This window comes from Tursiops truncatus, chromosome 4 (assembly GCF_011762595.2).
Source record: "Tursiops truncatus isolate mTurTru1 chromosome 4, mTurTru1.mat.Y, whole genome shotgun sequence".
Lineage (NCBI taxonomy): Eukaryota > Metazoa > Chordata > Mammalia > Artiodactyla > Delphinidae > Tursiops > Tursiops truncatus.
The window spans coordinates 113,208,063-113,225,751 of NC_047037.1; the positions used below are offsets into that span (position 1 = coordinate 113,208,063).

The 17,689-nt window shown below is 35.7% G+C and overlaps 1 protein-coding gene across 1 annotated transcript in view; it reads right to left on the reverse strand.

The window, feature by feature from the left end:
* Positions 1-17,689, reverse strand: part of ROBO2 (roundabout guidance receptor 2) — a 197,957-nt gene that overhangs the window by 42,861 nt on the left and 137,407 nt on the right. The window contains exons 17-19 of the mRNA XM_073804650.1: positions 8,532-8,574; positions 6,988-7,115; positions 1,624-1,905 (exon numbers count right to left, since the gene is read on the reverse strand). Of these exons, the coding sequence (XP_073660751.1) occupies positions 1,624-1,905; positions 6,988-7,115; positions 8,532-8,574 (453 nt within the window). The remainder of the gene's footprint in view (positions 1-1,623; positions 1,906-6,987; positions 7,116-8,531; positions 8,575-17,689) is intronic.

Genomic DNA, 17,689 nt, shown 5'->3' on the forward strand with positions numbered 1-17,689 from the left:
TTTTGGAGGGGAGAGAGAACATTAACATTTTCAGACTGAAAGGGTTTTATCTCTGAGGAAAAGTCATTTAGTAAATGTTAACCTAATGACGTAAAAGAGTTAACTCTTTATGGCTTTGATGCCTCGTAGCCTGTGACATATCATAATACACCATAATCTTTTATTAAGGAACTGAGGTTAAAAAAAAACTTCATAGAAATAAATAGTATATCACTAGTATGAAAAAATAAGCAAATAAGGTCATGGCATCAACTAGAAATGTGCAGATAAAGTCGTCAGTCATACACAACACAGATGTTATGTTTGGAAGTTAGAATGTCTGCTAGGACCTCCTCATTTTAGAGATGAGGATCCTTGGGCCTAGAGAAAATCACTGATATTCATTATGATAGGTATATATTTCTTTCCAGTAAAATGTGTTTTTCCCCACGTGTGCTATACAATACCTGCAGTACAGACTGTTAGTTCAGCTGTTGTATCTTGAATATATATGAAAATTTACAGCACAAAAGAATTATCAATAGGAAAGATTAGGGGTTTTTTGGCAATTAAATGTAAAGAGTAATGTCCCATATTAACATTCTCGTTTAGCATGGTATCAGGACCTTACTCTAAATAATATCATTCAATAGAATACTATTACATAATATTTCAGAAAAATTGTCCAAAGATAGGAAGTCACATCACCAGACTCCTAATGTTATGAACAATTGCCAAAATCATTTGCATTTTTGTTGAATTCATCTGTTGCTGTCCACACCATGGGGTTGACTTTCCTACAAGATCTTTTTATTGTAAAGTTCTCTGGACTCTTAAGCAGGGCTCAAGGCAGATCAAACTCATCTGATCCTTAATAATTCGTATTTAGTAAAATGGTACTATTTTTCCCTGAATACATCCTTGTATAATTAGTACATAAAGGGTGATGGTGAATTTTACCCCCCTCCCCCAAATCATGATTTCATTAGGATAAACTGTTATTGTTATTTGAAAGATAAATGTCTGACAGTGAGTTGTGATCCAGGTACTTCTTCATGGTTGTTAGGAACACAGGTCATATGCTGGTGACAAACAAATATTTCTCCTTACTGTGACGAGACCAACCTGAGAGACTGCCACTCCTCTCTGAGCTGTTGTGAGAGCTGGTGGTGCTGAAATCCTGTGACTGGTTGTGTGGCATTCTATTAGACAATCCCTCAGCCAATCGGTAGTCAGGGATGTAAAGTAAGGCTAAGGGTTAAAGGGCAGAGGTCATAGTGGCATCATGTGATTAGTTCACAGCACAAGCCCATGCAGAACATGCAGTTAGCAACTCAGAAGCAGATGTCATAGGACAGTGGAGGCATGTTTTGTCTATCCTGCCTAATGGAAGTCGAGATGGACTATTGATCACTATTGAAAAAAGAGCTAAAAGGATGAAACTGATTGGTGTTGGTGTGTGGTGATAGTGACGACGGTGGTGGTGGTGGGGATTGTGGAAGGTACTGAATACATGCCGGTATATTTTTTAGTTTGGGTAGTGAACCTGGTGATGAATCACTAAACTGAACAACAAATACTACTTTCTATCTCATGCAAAAATGATATGAAAATAACTCTTCAGGAAGTAAGGACTTGACATACCATTGTTACCTTTGTTCTGATCAGGTAGAGAATAACCAAATCCCATCAGATCTGTTTTTTGCTGAATTGAGCTTTTCCACTGTGGATCGGGCAGATCAACAGCCAATTCATGTATGCTATTGGAATGCAATATCTGTGTAGTGGCATATGGAGTAGCCTGTGTTATTTGGCTGGAACTGTTGTAAGTGGTTTTGGTCGTGAAGTCAATGCTGCTATAAATGGCTCCATCTGAGAGCATCGTTGCCGTTTTATCCCCTTGGCCTGGAACTGGTGGCAGCACATCTGTGGTGAACATAGGGAAATGAAACAATTTAATGATGCACAGGAAGCCCAAAACTATCAGGACTGAAGATGAAAAATAAACGTGTCATGCCACACGTTTGCATTTCAGCTGAGATGGGCTTCATGAGCCAATGAAGGGTAGATGATATACAACCATCACCAAGCTATCAGCCTTGTGACAGGCAGGCCTACAGCTCGTCCTTCATGTCTCACTGGTTAACACAGCCCCTCCCCCATTTTCTTCAACCATGAATGAGAAGTTTGGTGTATTTCACTATTAAAAAATGCTTTCAGATGCTCATTCTGTTTTAGAATCTAAGAAATTGTTAGCTCTTTACTGAAGCAATGACAAAAGTGAATCTACAAATCATGGATTAAAGCATCTTTTTCCACTTTATCCCAAGAGACATGGAATATAACTGCTAAATAGATGCAAACATGTCCAAAATTATACTCTCCAAACTATAAGGCACTTTCTTCTGAAGTTTCAACTTGCTGTTTATCTGGGTTGATTTCACAGCTCCAGAAATGGAGTGTAACTAATGGTAACAATTTTTTTTTATTGGATAACAAAGGAACATTTTCATGAATAAGTCATTTTCACAATACAGCAGGATTTAACTATAGAAAAAGCAATGAGTGATTAGCGAGTTTAGTTTATGCTACCAAATCTTAGAAGTGGAGAATTATAGTTTCAAGTTGTAACACAGCAAGTATAAAATTAAAATTTAGGAACAACACTGAATATCAATCAGTCCATTTATCACTTTGGTGTGCTAAATTATCTTTACATGATGCTTTTTATTTCAGAATTGCCACCTCTCTCCTGAGCACTCACTTTCCTTCCCAGAAGAAAGATACTAGTATCTAAAAAAAGAAAAAAAAACACAAAAACACACACACACACTAATACTATTTTTAGTCATGCAGAGTTAAAGTGAATATAATTATATCATGCTCCTTAATAATGTATGTTCTGAAAGTCACATTTCATAGGACATGAGGTCATCAACCCACTTGATCTCTTCATTATGGGAAATTTTCAACTAGTTCTAGTACTGTAATAATGAACCAGGTTGTCTCAGTACCAAAACCAGCTTATCATCACAAGGAGAATGCTGAAATAGTCAAAATATCCTAAAACTTTTAGGTGAGATGATACCCAACAGTACTTGAAATAAGGATTCTTGTAAAATATTAATTTTGCTTTTATATTTTACAAAAGCTAAAAATGATCTTCTTTAGCAACAGTAACAAGACATTTATAATATATTTTATGCACTATATAATTTAGGTCTCTCTGAGGGTATTGATGTCTGGAATTCCAAACTGTTTTATAATTAAGTATATATGTACTTTATTAAATGACTATTTTAAATACATATCAGTGAGATTGTTAAACATGTTCACATTTGTAATATTTCACCAAGTTGTATAAGCAAGTAAATTGTTCTTGGATTCAGAATTTTGTAACTACTTTCTCGCCCTTCTTGTTTTTAGCTATAAACTAATTAGAAAATTTGATGACAAAGAAACGTATTTCATTCTAAAGCATTAGGTCAGTATCATTTTATTATCAAAAACTTTTGATACTTAATAATATATCAAGACTCTAGGGAATATATCCCACTCTAGGGAAGTTTTTAGGGTTTTGTTTCTACTTCCTCCACCATGTCTTTCACTGATGAATATTAACTGGATAGATGTTTCTCCAGCATTGACCCCAGCTTCCCAACACCTTGAATATGATGTTCTCCAAAGCTTTAGATTTATATTGTGAGGCACTGCAAGTTTTTGAACTGTTGTGTGTTTAAATGTTTAAAAATGGAAAAAAAATAGTCCGAGAATCTAATCCTTCATAATGTTATTCTGCACCGAACAAAGCTACGGTTCTAGAAATAGAATCTCTCTATGCTTATGAATTATAGAAACATTTCCCTCCAGTTGGATTTACTCATGATTTCATTCTGCAGTCTTTCAGCACCTTGGTTACACATGCATTTATTTCTTTTTGCTTGGAATAATTACTTGTATGAATGACTGTCCCCTTCACTGTATCTTAAATTAGCTGAGGACAGGAGTACCTGGGATTTATGTCTCTAATTCCATAATTCCTCACCTAGCATTGTGCAAAGAGGAAGCACTTACTGAACAGTTAAATGAATTTTTATAGTTTGTATTGTCAAAATGTAGACATGTGATAATTAGTAACTTTATTATTCAAAATACGATTTTCATTACATTTAAACATGTATTGGTATAACATTCTTTTTTTATTGTTATTAAAGTTGACATATTTGGTGTGATTTTTAATTTTTATTTAATTAAATTAAATTAGATTTTTAATGTTTATTTATTTATTTGGCTGTGCCAGGTCTTAGTTGCGGCACGCAGGACCTTTGTTGCAGCACGCAGGATCTTTTTCTTTAGTTGCGGCATGAGAACTCTTAGTTGTGGCATGTGGGATCTAGTTCCCTGACCAGGGATCAAACCCAGGCCCCCTGCATTGGAGGCACAGAGTCTTAGCCACTGGACCACCAGGGAAGTCCCAGTATAACATTCTCAAAGGAAAAAATGTCAGTATCCGTGATTATTCTTCTAAGTGAACATGGTAATACAATCATACATGTGAATCCCACCTTAACTGCAGAACAGTGTAAATAAAAGAACCTAGGCTTTAAAATCTGTTAGATCTGGATTCTACACATAGATCTCAAATTTTTCATCTTGATAAACCTTAATTTCTTGACCTCTAAGATGGAAATATAATTATCTATGTCCTACATTTATTGTGCAAAGGAAATAAAATTTGCAAAAAATCCTACCTTTGGTACATAGTAAATGCTTAAAATACTTATCACACTGAAAAAAGATACAGTAAACCCTGCAAAAACTTTGTCCTGGCCTTGATAGCTACCTGTGAAATATTTTCATGTCATGAAAATGAAGTGGAAATGGAAGGAAACCTTGAAAATCTTCAAATGTACCCTTTGGCTAAATTAGACTGAGACATTTTAGATGTTGATGTAGTCTGCCAGAAACTGAAAAAAACAAAACCAAAACCAAAACACTTTCTCCATCTTTGCGCATTTAATTCTTGATATGTAGATAGAATAGCGTGTTATTCCAATACAAATACAAGAAAGACAGGCAGCTATTCCTTGATTGATAAAAGCTTTGGGACCAGAATTTCAAAGGCAGTGGGTAGGGCAGGGCATCTCCTTGGTGAGGAGATGCTTGGGCATAGAACTACCCGATGTAAAGTAGTAGCCTATAATTGCAGGGCTCAGAGTTTGGACACCTAGGGGAGGCAGCCACCACTATCAGAGGGTCTGGGCAAGTGAGAATCTAAACGGGGAGTACTGGGTTACAGAGGGTAAGCAAGACTCTTGAGGAGTCATACAATTTACTTTCTGTTCTATCATTTACTCCCCAGTCATGCCTGTTGGCCACTGATTGTATGTCAAGCTTTGTGCTAAACCTGTATATTTAGTCATCCATTTAATTCTCATTACACACCTATAAGGTAGGGCTGGTTATTTTCTGCATCTTATTTGGAGAATGGGAGGGAGATCCCTCTTTTTCAGTTTGTATTGACACAATGCAGAGTTGTGCAATAATTAGTAACGTTATTATTTGAAACACTATTTTAATTATATTCAAACTTGGATTGATATTACATTTGTAAAGAGAAAATGCCAATATCCATGACTATTCTTCTAAGTCAATATGTTTATACACTCATACACGTGAAATCCATCACTGAGGTTTATAATGGACTCAGAATAGTTTAGCTCAGCCCTGGGTCTCCTACATTAATTCTACCTAGAAGTGTAGAAATCCTCCAGTGGATTCACATGAACTTTCTTAGATTACAGCACTATTCTCCTAATTAATCACCCAAATTTTCCACACTATCTCCATTCTCCACCCAGCAGCAGGATGGATGATTTAAAACAGTACTCGCATTCTAGCATTCTCCTCTAAAAGTCCATCAATGGCTTCTGAACATCCTTCGGCCAACGTTTAAAGTCTTTGTGTAGCTCAGAAGGCTCTCTGTTACCTGTCCTTCTATATTTCTTACCACTCTTTCTGCCTTGCAATCTATACTCAAGTCATTAGGAAATTCATTCGCTTCTTAAATAGGTCAACGTTTCTCTTACTTTCTGGGCCTTGAAACACAGTAGGTTTCTTTACACACTTTCTACACACTCTTGACTCCCCACCTTTCCTTCATATATCAGCTTAAATAATACTCCATTCATAGAACTTTCCTACTCCCGGGGTCAGCTCTTTCATCTGGGGTACTGGCAAGGCAGCTCCAGTCCATTTACTGTCTGTACAATCCCCTGCTAAGGAAAAACTCATGTATCGGCTGAACGGAACAATGGGGCCTGAGACTTCTCTAGTCCCATCTTTCTCTAAACCTATTGCTCTCCTAGTGACTGGATGAAAAGATGGAGAGGGGAAGGTGGTGATTATTTATAGTAGGTCCAATTATGTCTCCTTATAAAGACCTATGGGGAGGACCCTGGTACCAATTTTTGAAGACCTTAGCATGTCAGCCACTTAGCATTTTTTGTCTTTTATTTAGGGTACTATCAGTTGTAGAACTACAGAAAAGCTCTCTGTCAACATGTTGTTATACTTACTTAAGTGTCTGCTCCTTATATGATATTATATTTTTACCGTCTGCTATAGCGCCAGATACACAGGACATGCTTAATAAATATATATTGAATGAAAATCAGAGAAGTGAAAAGACTAGTTTGAAATCATAAGCCCTGTTTGGCAGCATCGTTCCTGATTTTCGTAATCTTGTACTAATAGTTCCAAAACCAAATGTATTATGAATATTTATCTTCTTGGTTAGTGATGACGTCCTTAAAAGCTTAGTTTTACTCAAGATAATAGATACAACAGTTTTATAATAAAATACTTAGCAAATGTACAGCATTATATGTACATGTGCATCACTAAATTTAATTATGGAAGAAAATACTTTTTAGTATGCCTTTTTCAAAACACCTAGGAAAGCCAAGAAAACAAATAAACGAAAAAATTTTGAAAAACATAACTTACCTCCGCGCCCAAAATTCGCAATCTCATTTGGGCCACTATTGCTGTTGTTTACTGGCAAGCTCGTGGCTGGCCATGAATCAGCAAGCCATGGATAACTGGGATCACCAGCATTTAGAAGACCTGGGCGGCTAAAACAGGAATTAAAAGGAAATCAATCCATGGAACTCAATGAGAGATTTGGACATCAGTCTCATGAACTAAAATGGATTAAAGAATTTAAGATTTTAATTCACTTTCAAATTAAAATCTGTAGGCTCTCAAGAATTAAGGAACTTTAGCAGTTCACTAGGCTATATATAGATCAACCCTGTCAGTGGAAGCTGAAGAGTGCTGCCTGGGATTCTGCTGATACCCAAATGAATTCAGTCGTCTTCCCTGAAACTGGTGGGAAACTGGTAACATAGCAGCATCCCGAAACAAGGTCTGATGATAAACTGGCACCTCAAGGGAACAACTGCTCAGTATCAGCCATTTCCAGGACTTTGAACTATTGCTTCCTTAATTCCTGCAGCTCCCATATTTATCTGTCCCCTATAGGCTATAACCCCTGATATGGGCCCTCATGCTTGATTAGAGGCAAGGAACTTAAGGGAAATTAATGAACAGTATTTATACTGTTCCATCAATAGCACATTTTCAGGTTCTCTAAATTGAAAATGTTAGGAGAATATTAAAGGTTTTTTTAAAGATCCACTGTGGTCTGATCCAGCATGTGTATATAATCTACGAAGAAAACTTCCTTCATATTCTATTTAATAAAGAATTCCCATCTTTAAAATAAAAGATGGGATTCTGGTCACTTTCCAGATTATTAGCATATTTACAAAGATACAGCAACATCTATAGTCATTGTACTTTTTTTTCTGATAGACCCTTTGTGATACAATCCCTAAGAGAAACATGTGTTTCTATGGAAACTGCAATAAGAAGATACAACTGCTTTCTTGCTACATCCACTAGCTCTCATTAGACCTAATCTCTTTTTGCTAAAATATTGATTAAATGGGAGATTGGAAGTTATTACCAGAGCCTAATTACAATCTCCATATCGGCAAAGGGAAAATAGATGAGGATATATGGGTTTGTTATCAACTTTTATCAATTTCAATTGAGTATCCAAAGTTGTGGAATCCAGTCTGATCAATCTACAGCCTATTCATCATCCATGAATCATTTACTTTGTGATCGATTATGTGTAATTGTTCACTCACAGCAATTTAGTGAGAACCAATAAGGAGTCTTAAACAACAGCAACTTCATTTGCTAATGTCTAATTAATGCAATAAACATCCTGCTAACAAATGAATACATTCCTTGTGATATTTACTACTAATTTCTTCAGGGGCCTCTGGGAGATATGAAACATCTGGACTTGATTCCTCTAAAGTGCACAACAGATAGGCCATTAAACCTTGTGGTGAGCCGTTTAATTCCTCCTAGAATTCTCACTTATAAGTGATTGTTTATTACAATAATAGCCTCTTACTATAGAGTTTCCTCAGTCCTGATTAAAAATAATAATTTAAGAAATCTCCTCAGTATACCTTCCATTGCTCATTAGTCCTCCATCTCCTCTTTGAAATGTAACTGTAAAAAAAAAAGAAACATACACAAGTAGTCAATATTAATTATGATTAATAACAACTACATATTGGCCCCTAGTTTAGAGCTGAAACCTCTGGGAATTTTAACAAAATATAATTAACATAATTGTACAGAGAATAAGAAGCAGTGGTTTGGTCTAAAGCAAAGCTATCATTTGCTCCATCTTTAATAAGACATTGAAATATTCCTCAAGCCAAACATATGGTTAAGTCAAAGGGGCAATTTTTATTTGGGTGTCAATTGGTATATACATGGTATTGGAAGATCGACATGCAATAACGAGGAATTATCAAATCTTGACTTTTAATGTTAACATAGAGGTGTCCTAATCAGAGGGCATAATGCAAAATGCACATAGTTGAAACTGAAACAGGATAGTCCAAACAGATAATATCCTTTTAATGAAACAAGTGAAAGTACTGATTGACAACACATTCCTCCCCATCACAGATCCTTTTAGGGACATTAAGAAGCACTTTGAGTTGAAATACTATAATTACAAAGACATGAACTGTAATGAATGGAGAATACATGATGTATCGGGTGCTTTGTTTCATTAGCCAACTCTTACAAAAATGAAACTTTCAAATAATTGATAATGAATATATTCCAATTGTATATAATGATTACAAAACTTAAGTCCTTTTTAAAACTGTGGAACTTATTAGCAATATCAAGAAGTATCCAGGAGGGCCACAGCTGAAGAATCCACTCCCTCTGGTCACTAGATTCCATTCTACAAAGCTAACAACATGAAAGTGGGCTTCAAGGATTGGCCAAAGAAGGTAGATATCAGTTTGGGTCCATCATCCCGTATCCAAAACCTTTGCAGCTAAATTTACTTGGAATTCAAAATGCTTCAGATCTGAGATAGGTAATATGATGCATACTGCAGGGAGGGTCCAAGGCAGCAAATGTATTTAAAATTATTGTTTTTGCAATGAGATGTGAATATTCATGATTAGTGGAAAAAAGTCTATAAATAACTTCATATTATTTTCGACCAAATTTTGCCACAAAATTACTTAACTAGAAAATCATTGGGAAAAAAAATTGGTGATTAGAAGTTTATGGATTGCAAAATTGCAATTCTGACCAAAATTAGTATGGATCAGCTAAACCAATCCCTGGGGATGAAGGCAAAAATACCATTTACAGATGTGAATCCAACATATCCTATCTTTGGAAGATACTGATTAGATTTCCTGTGATTACTTGGTAAGCAAAAGTAAAAATAAAATTTTATGAACTGATTCATATTTTTAATAAACTAAGGACATATTGCTACTTAAAGTGCACACATAGTAAATACTTTCTCATTTGGATAATCTCTCCATCATTCACCTCTTTCTCAAGTTTGAGCTAATAAATATGATTACTCTTTAGATCTTATAACTTTCTAAATGTAGTTCCCCAATCCCTTCCCTAAGGTCATCTAAGGATATATCTCTCATGGCATCATAATTAGGCAATAAGATGGCTAAGGTTCTTTCAGGAATTCATGAAGCAGTGCTTTCAGAAACATCTTGGCACCTAAAAGTACATTGCCGTATCAAGTTTTTAGGTAACTTGTCAAGTGAATTATAAAACAATCCTTACATAAACTTTGTACCTGCCCACGACTGGCTATGGACAGCTCCTTGGAGAAAATAAAAGAATACTGATCACTTATCTGCTTCCTGATGGATTCAGGTGTTGGGAATCAACAATCAGCAGTGTATCCACACCACACTGGGTCCCTTTAATAACTGCTTTTAAGAACAACAATAAAAAATTGATCTGAAACAATTATTGAAAAGAACTGAGCACTGGTGGTATTAAATACAGGCCTGATTAGGAGGAAAAAACACAAAATGTGAAAACAGTACAGCTAATTAGCTTTCTATCTGATGTGACTTCCTAGTTATGTGGATTTTTAATGGACTATCAAGTGATTGTTTTACTCTGGTAAAAGAGAGCTAAGATAATGCTGTGAATATCATTGTGAATATGCAAATCAGCAGGTACTGATGGGCTACACCTCCAAATGTGCTGCTTAGGAGATACATGGGGAGAAGCTGAGCCCTTCTCTCTAACTTAGATGCTCTTTTTCCTCACCCAAATTTTCTGTTACTGTCAGAGCAATAAATGATATTAGAGCAAAAGAGGAGAACTGAAGCAGAAGCACAGAAATTAAGTTGTATTTAACTTCATGTACTTACCAATGGTAAATTTTTCATAAACTGTAAATTTTAAAGTATTATGATGCAGCACTGAAATTCTTATCCAAAAGATATCATTCAAATGGCTAATAAGCACCTGACAAGATGCTCAACATCAGTAATCATTAGGAAAGTGAAAATCAAAACTATTGGGTTAGGGCTTCCCTGGTGGTGCAGTGGTTGAGAGTCTGCCTGCTAATGCAGGGGACACGGGTTCGTGCCCCGGTCCGGGAAGATCCCACATGCCGCAGAGCAGCTGGGCCTGTGAGCCATGGCCGCTGAGCCTGTGTATCCGGAGCCTGTGCTCCGCAACGGGAGAGGCCACAACAGTGAGAGGCCCGCGTAGCGCAGAAAAAAAACTATTGGGTTGGCCAAAATTTCATTCAGATCTTACGGAAAAACCAGAACGAAATTTTTGGCCAACCCACTACAATGAGCTGTTACTTCACACCTATTAGGTTGGCTGCTATGCAAGAAACATAAAATAAGCATTAACAAGAATGTGGAGGAATTGAAACCCTTGTGCACTGTTGGTGGAAGGTAAAATGGTGCAGCCATAGTTGAAAACAGTATGTTGGTTCCTCAAAAAATTAAAAATAGAATTACCGTAAGATCCATCAATTCCATTTCCAAAGGAATTGAAAACAGGGTCTCAAAGAGGTATTTGTACATCCATGTTCATTGTAACATTATTCATAGTAGCTAAAATGTGGAAGCAAGCCAAGCAACCAGTGATGGATGAATGGATCAGCGAAGTGTACACATAGACACGATGGAACATCATTCAGCCTTGAAAAGGAAGGAATTTCTGAAATATGCTAAACCTTTGATGTATCTTGAGGACATTATGCTAAGTGAAATAAGCCAGTCACAAAAAGATAAATACTGTATGAGTCCACTTCTATGAGGTACTTAGAGTAGTCAAAATCATAGAGACAGAAAGAAGAATGGCGGTTGTGAGGGGCTGGGGGAGGGGGGAATAGGGAGTTATTGTTTACTGGATATAGATTTTCAGTTTTAGAAGATGAAAAGATTTATGGATATGGATGGTGGTGATGGTTGCACATCATGAATGTATTTAATGCCACTGAATTGTACACTTAAAAATGGTCAAGATAGTACATTTTATGTAATGTTTATTTTACCACAATAAAAAATTGAAAAAAAAATTTATCAAGTTAATTTACAGCTGTGTTAGTGTATGGACTCTATGATATGGTCCATATTTACCAAATGAGAATTAAATGGTGTGAATAAAAGAATTTTAAATTTCAAAACTTTCAAGACATATCGATTTCCTATTTGTATTCTAAATCATTAAACTGTTTTCAAATGGTTCTAGACCGCTAAAAGACCGTCAAAATATTTCATAAAGACATTTATCTTCGTACCTCTGCATACCAACTCTACAAAGGCAAAAATACACAGTCATTATGTAAATACATAATTGACTTAAAATGGCCCATGGATACAATTTGATATACATGAGAATCTTCAATTTTGTATGTTTCTATCAGGAGAGAAAAACAAAAACAAAAAACAATACCTTTACATAATAACGTTGATTAGTTGTCTTTTTAAAGCAAGGGAAAAAGAGAGAACACTTTTTCGAGTATCCTTTTCTTCCCATGCTCTGAAACCTTTAGATTTGTTCCATTTTGAAAAGTAGACCAAAAATAACTGAGTTCTATTAGACCATGAGATCAAAAGCAGACTAGAGGGCTTCCCTGGTGGCGCAGTGGTTGACAGTCTGCCTGCTGATGCAGGGGACACGGGTTCGTGCCTCGGTCCGGGAAGATCCCACATGCCACGGAGTGGCTGGGCCCATGAGCCATGGCCGCTCAGCCTGTGCTAAGGATGAACAATCAGAACTCCTAAAATGGAAGTCATATTTGGTGTTTTGGTCAGCATTTTTTGTGTGTGCAGAGAGAGAAAAACATAAAAATAAATGCCACAACAAAGTGAAAACTGTTTTGAGGTAGCTCTCATTTCAGAGATGTTGAACTGCCTTAAAGCTGAAAGCAAGAGGGTGAGGAGGGTAGGTGGTTGGACAATCTTGCTCTAGTCACTATTTTGATAATCACAGTGTGGTAACTTTGTGCTTATCAGAATTAAATTTGAAATAAGTGTGAATCTTTACCAGGAGTTTCTGCTAGCATCTAAAATTAAGAATTTTCAAGGGAGCAACATAGAGAAGTTTTTATTGCTAAAACTAACTGACTAGTGCTAAGGTTTCCAAAAAGCTCTATAGACACCACAATCTTAAATGTTTTAGAATTGCATTAAATATTCTGAATTTATTGCAATATTTATAAAAGATATAAGGTAAAGAGATTTTGCAAGTTCATATCATACACAAAGTACCTCTACTATTATCTGACAGGATTAATCCTAATCTCTCGCTTTCTAGAATTGAGGGGGAAGGGAAACAGAGCTACGTGGTAAATTGACATTTTGAGGTAAGGAAGCTTTCAGAGTGCCTATCTCTAGTAGGCCACATTTTCCTACTCCAAATGGAAACTTTAATGTTGCCAGCCAAGCCTCACTCCCCTTCCTGATAAGCTATTTCTCAACTATGAATGTAGATTAATCCTCTTTTAATAAGCATTAACTCAAGCCCAGATAATCAGAGTATAAAAATTCCATCAAATCTTTTAGCTGTCTTAGGGTCATTTTGTCAAATAATTTCACCAAGGGTTTAAAACCTATGCATGAAGTGTTTGGTATTTCATAATTTGCTCACTTATTAAATTATATATATTTACTGAGTTTAATAAAATCTGTTCTCCTCAAAGGTAATATTCATAAAATAGAACTCACCCCTTTAAAAGTGAAAATGTTTATTTTCATTAAAAAGTTGGTGACTTAAAAATTGTGAATATGAACAACATAAGTTTGAAAAGAGTCGTGTAGCCTTCATGAAGATTATAATACAATATATAGAATCTTCATGAAGGCTTCATGGCTTTTATTCAAACTTATGTCATTCACTTTTCTATTCACAAATACCATTAATACATATAATCAAACATTTACTCTAGATTCAAAATCACCTAGTATTTTCTGCCTAAACATGTTTACAATTCTATTTCACCCAGTAATTCAGGTAGTGAATTCTTCTGGCAATCAGGAACCTCACATGCAGTGACAAGCAGACTGTTAGTGTTCAGTGAAGATTAACATAAATAACACTGCATGTTACTCTAGAAAAATATAAAATGATTTAATGTAGAATATGAGATATGAGGATACCTTTCTCATCCCAGCTGCCCTTCTTTGAGCCACGAGCAAAGCTGTTGTGCGTGTTTGTGTCTGAAGAATTTAAATAAAGAATAAATAGGAAAAAACTGAATAGGAAGTTAGTGTGTAATTTTGCCCTGGGGAAATCTCCAAGATCTTCTATGTAAAGGAGCAAAAACATGTTCAGGCCAAATTCTACTCTCAGATCATTTAAGTGTATAAGTTTACATTTGATTCTTGATAGTTGCTTTTACAATCTAAGGTGCTAATCCACTAGTGTTCTATGATCAATATGTTAAATCCTCTGAAACATAAGAAAAATATCAACACTGAGTAGCATGCCATTTTTTTTTACCTTCCTTTTAAGCATTCAAATATAATTTTCCACATGGAGATGGAGAATCAAAGATTAGCCACAATAAAATCAGCAGGTGAGTTTTTGCCTGTACAGAGTGAGTGAAAGTATCCTGCCGAGAGTTAGATTCTCCACTCTGCGAGTTATTTCTTCTCCCCACTAGTTAAAAACTTCCCTCTGGTGGTTAAAATCTACCTGTGGGGCTTCCCTGGTGGCACAGTGGTTGAGAGTCCGCCTGCCAATGCAGGGGACACGGGTTCGTGCCCCGGTCTGGGAAGATCCCACATGCCGCAGAGCGGCTGGGCCCGTGAGCCATGGCTGCTGAGCCTGCGCGTCCGGAGCCTGTGCTCCGCAACGGGAGAGGCCACAACAGTGAGAGGCCCGCGTACCGCAAAAAAAACAAATTAAAAAATAAATAAATAAAATAAAATAAAATAAAATCTACCTGTGATGGTTAAAAAGACTTGGAATGAAGTGGGAAAAAGCAAGTGCTGAAATCAAATTTTACCTGCTTTTCAATTCTACTTAGGATCAGTCTAGCATTATTAAAATGCATGTTTCTTAATTTACATCAATTGCAGCAGAGTTTAAGTATAATCCAAGATCAAATTTGGGGTTTGAAATAAATGAAGACATTTTTTGTTATAAATTAATTTAAATACCGATCCCAAAGTAAACTTTCATTTATTTGAAAAAAAAATGTTATTGCTATCATAAATCAATAAGAAAATTTTGAAACAATATAGATATTATCATGTAGTAAAAAGTGGAAACATTAGACTTTTCATTTTGTGAGTAAAATTACATTGCTTTAATGTTACTGGGTTCAGTTTTCATGCTTGTTAAATTATAAGATTTCCAGAGAAATTTTTATGAAAACCAAAAATAAACAGAACTAGTACACATAGACTATTTTCTCTATAATTTTTATAAAACACTTCAGAGAAAAATATCCCTGTACGAAATCCCTGTGCTCTTAAAATGGATCATTAGCTCATGCATGAAATATCAGAAATTTAAACATATGATAAATACATACTACACTAATCATTCCTATTTAAAATCCTCATATTCTCAAGAATATAAAAATTCCAGGAGGTGGAGGATAGGATATTTATGGAGGGAAATGTGTAGAGAATATCGCCAGGTCAGATATGCAATACTAAGTACCTGTGGTTTGGATTTTCATTTGCTTCTCACCTAGAAGAGAACAGCAGTTGCTGGAAGGCAAATTACCAGCTGAAGGTGAATCCATTCTGAGAGTCAGCCATCTATCAATTAAGTATAAAGGTTCAGAAAGGCTGCTCTGTGGCTTGGCCTAATTCCAAAATACTTGAAGTGCATAGCACCTTCCGAGTTAGTAGTTCTTCTACAAGTAGATGGATATCAATCACAATGAGAACTGATAACAGGAAATGTACTACTCTTGTCAAGCTCAAAGACCAACAGATATTTTTAAATTAAATGCATAGGTTTTGCAAAGAACTGCTGTTTAAAAAAAAAGAAGAAGAAAGGCTATCTGACATAATTTTACTAAAAACGTAAACTACTAATTACAAGACCTATGCTATTTTGAAGGAGTGAGTGAATAAAGATGTGTGGAGGGTAAAAATGCAACACTCCAAACGTGGCATCTTAGAACTTCGTACTGAAGTGGCTAGCATAGTCAATCTTTTATTATTTTCACTAAAGCCAAGCAATGAGATAAAACATAAAAATAGTCCTTGAATTAAATCATTCTTCCTTATTTCTCATGTGATTTATATGAGCATGTCACAGAGACGAAATGGAACGTGGTGACTGACTAAACAGACAGGTTGATGGACAATACCTTCAGGGAATGAAAGCAGAGGACTGGACTGCAAAACAAGAAGTTATGTTAAAGTATCATTAACGTTCATGACTCTGACACTCAGCAGTTATTGCCCAGCATACCTTTCCAGGAAGAATCACTCACTGGTAGGATGATAAAGCACTCAGATGACAAAGCGTAAGGATGCTGGCATCAGCAACCAATGAGAAATGAGAATGGCAGAGCAATAGCAAGTCACAAAGCATGAAAGGCTCTTTTCAATGGATACATTATACTACCTTCTCTAGTCCTGGGAATTTGTTCTAACCAGTAACTAATAAACTTATTTTCACAAAATATAGACATGAGCCACAGTGTGATCGTCAAATGATCGTATTTAAATGCTATCGAATAACAAGAAAGGCAACCAAGTGGGTGCTATTCCTTTTATTTTGAACTATTCTCAGAAGCTCAGACACCTACAAGCTACAGCAGCGGATAAACTTAATAAGAATTGAAGCCTCTGTCAAAGTCACCTAACACATTTATGTTTCTTACTAAAGTAAAAATTAGAAATAGAAGATGAATAAAATATCTCAAAAATTTTAAAATATTTGTAGGATGATGGCAAATTAAAATTGTTCCCTTGTAAATTCTACAAAGTGTGAAATATTGTGAGACAATTTCTTTTGATGATCATTGTTAGAGAAAGTACTTAAAATTATTGCAATTTAAACTGTAATTGAATATAGCTTCAGTATTGAGTTCATTTTTCAATCACTGATTGATAATTTTCTCCCTCTCTCTCTTCCTTGGAAGTATTTTGAAGGCCATAATTTTGGACATCCTTAAAATTCCTGTTCTTGATTCTAAGAAGAAAACATTTTTGCGAATAAGTAGAACACCAACGGTCTTCTTTTTCTTCTGCTGCTTCTTTTCCTTCTCCTTTTTCTTCCTTCTAAAATGCCTATTGGTCCCTTTGAAATAGACATCCTATTTAAGTGACTAGTAAATCACTTAATTCATGCCTCATCAGTCTCATCAATCCTGGTGAGATTTTTTTTGCTTCGTTTGTATTTTCCATCTGAGACACAGATTGTATTGTAATCTGTATCATGAAATACAAAGAACTACATTTCAAATCTTTTCTCTTTTTTTCTGAGCATTTTAGGAATGCTCTTGCTTAAATTCACTTTTCAAACAACGGTGTCATAGCATGCAAAGTCTGTGTGTGTGTGTGTGTGTGTGTGTGTTGAACTAGTTGAGAAAAATGTCTAAGCACTTTATCAGTGTGCATTCTTCTTATGCTTCCTTGGAGATACAAGCAAAAAGATTGCCTTATGGTCATAATGTGATATGGTGAAGAGCAGTGCATTAAAGCATGTTGTCTGTAATTGTTTAAATCAAGCCCAAAACATCCATTCATTCATTCAGTTATTCCATTCCATTCCTTCCCTTGAATTTTGTCGTATTTCTAAAGATAAGACATTTTTTTAGCTGGAAATAGCC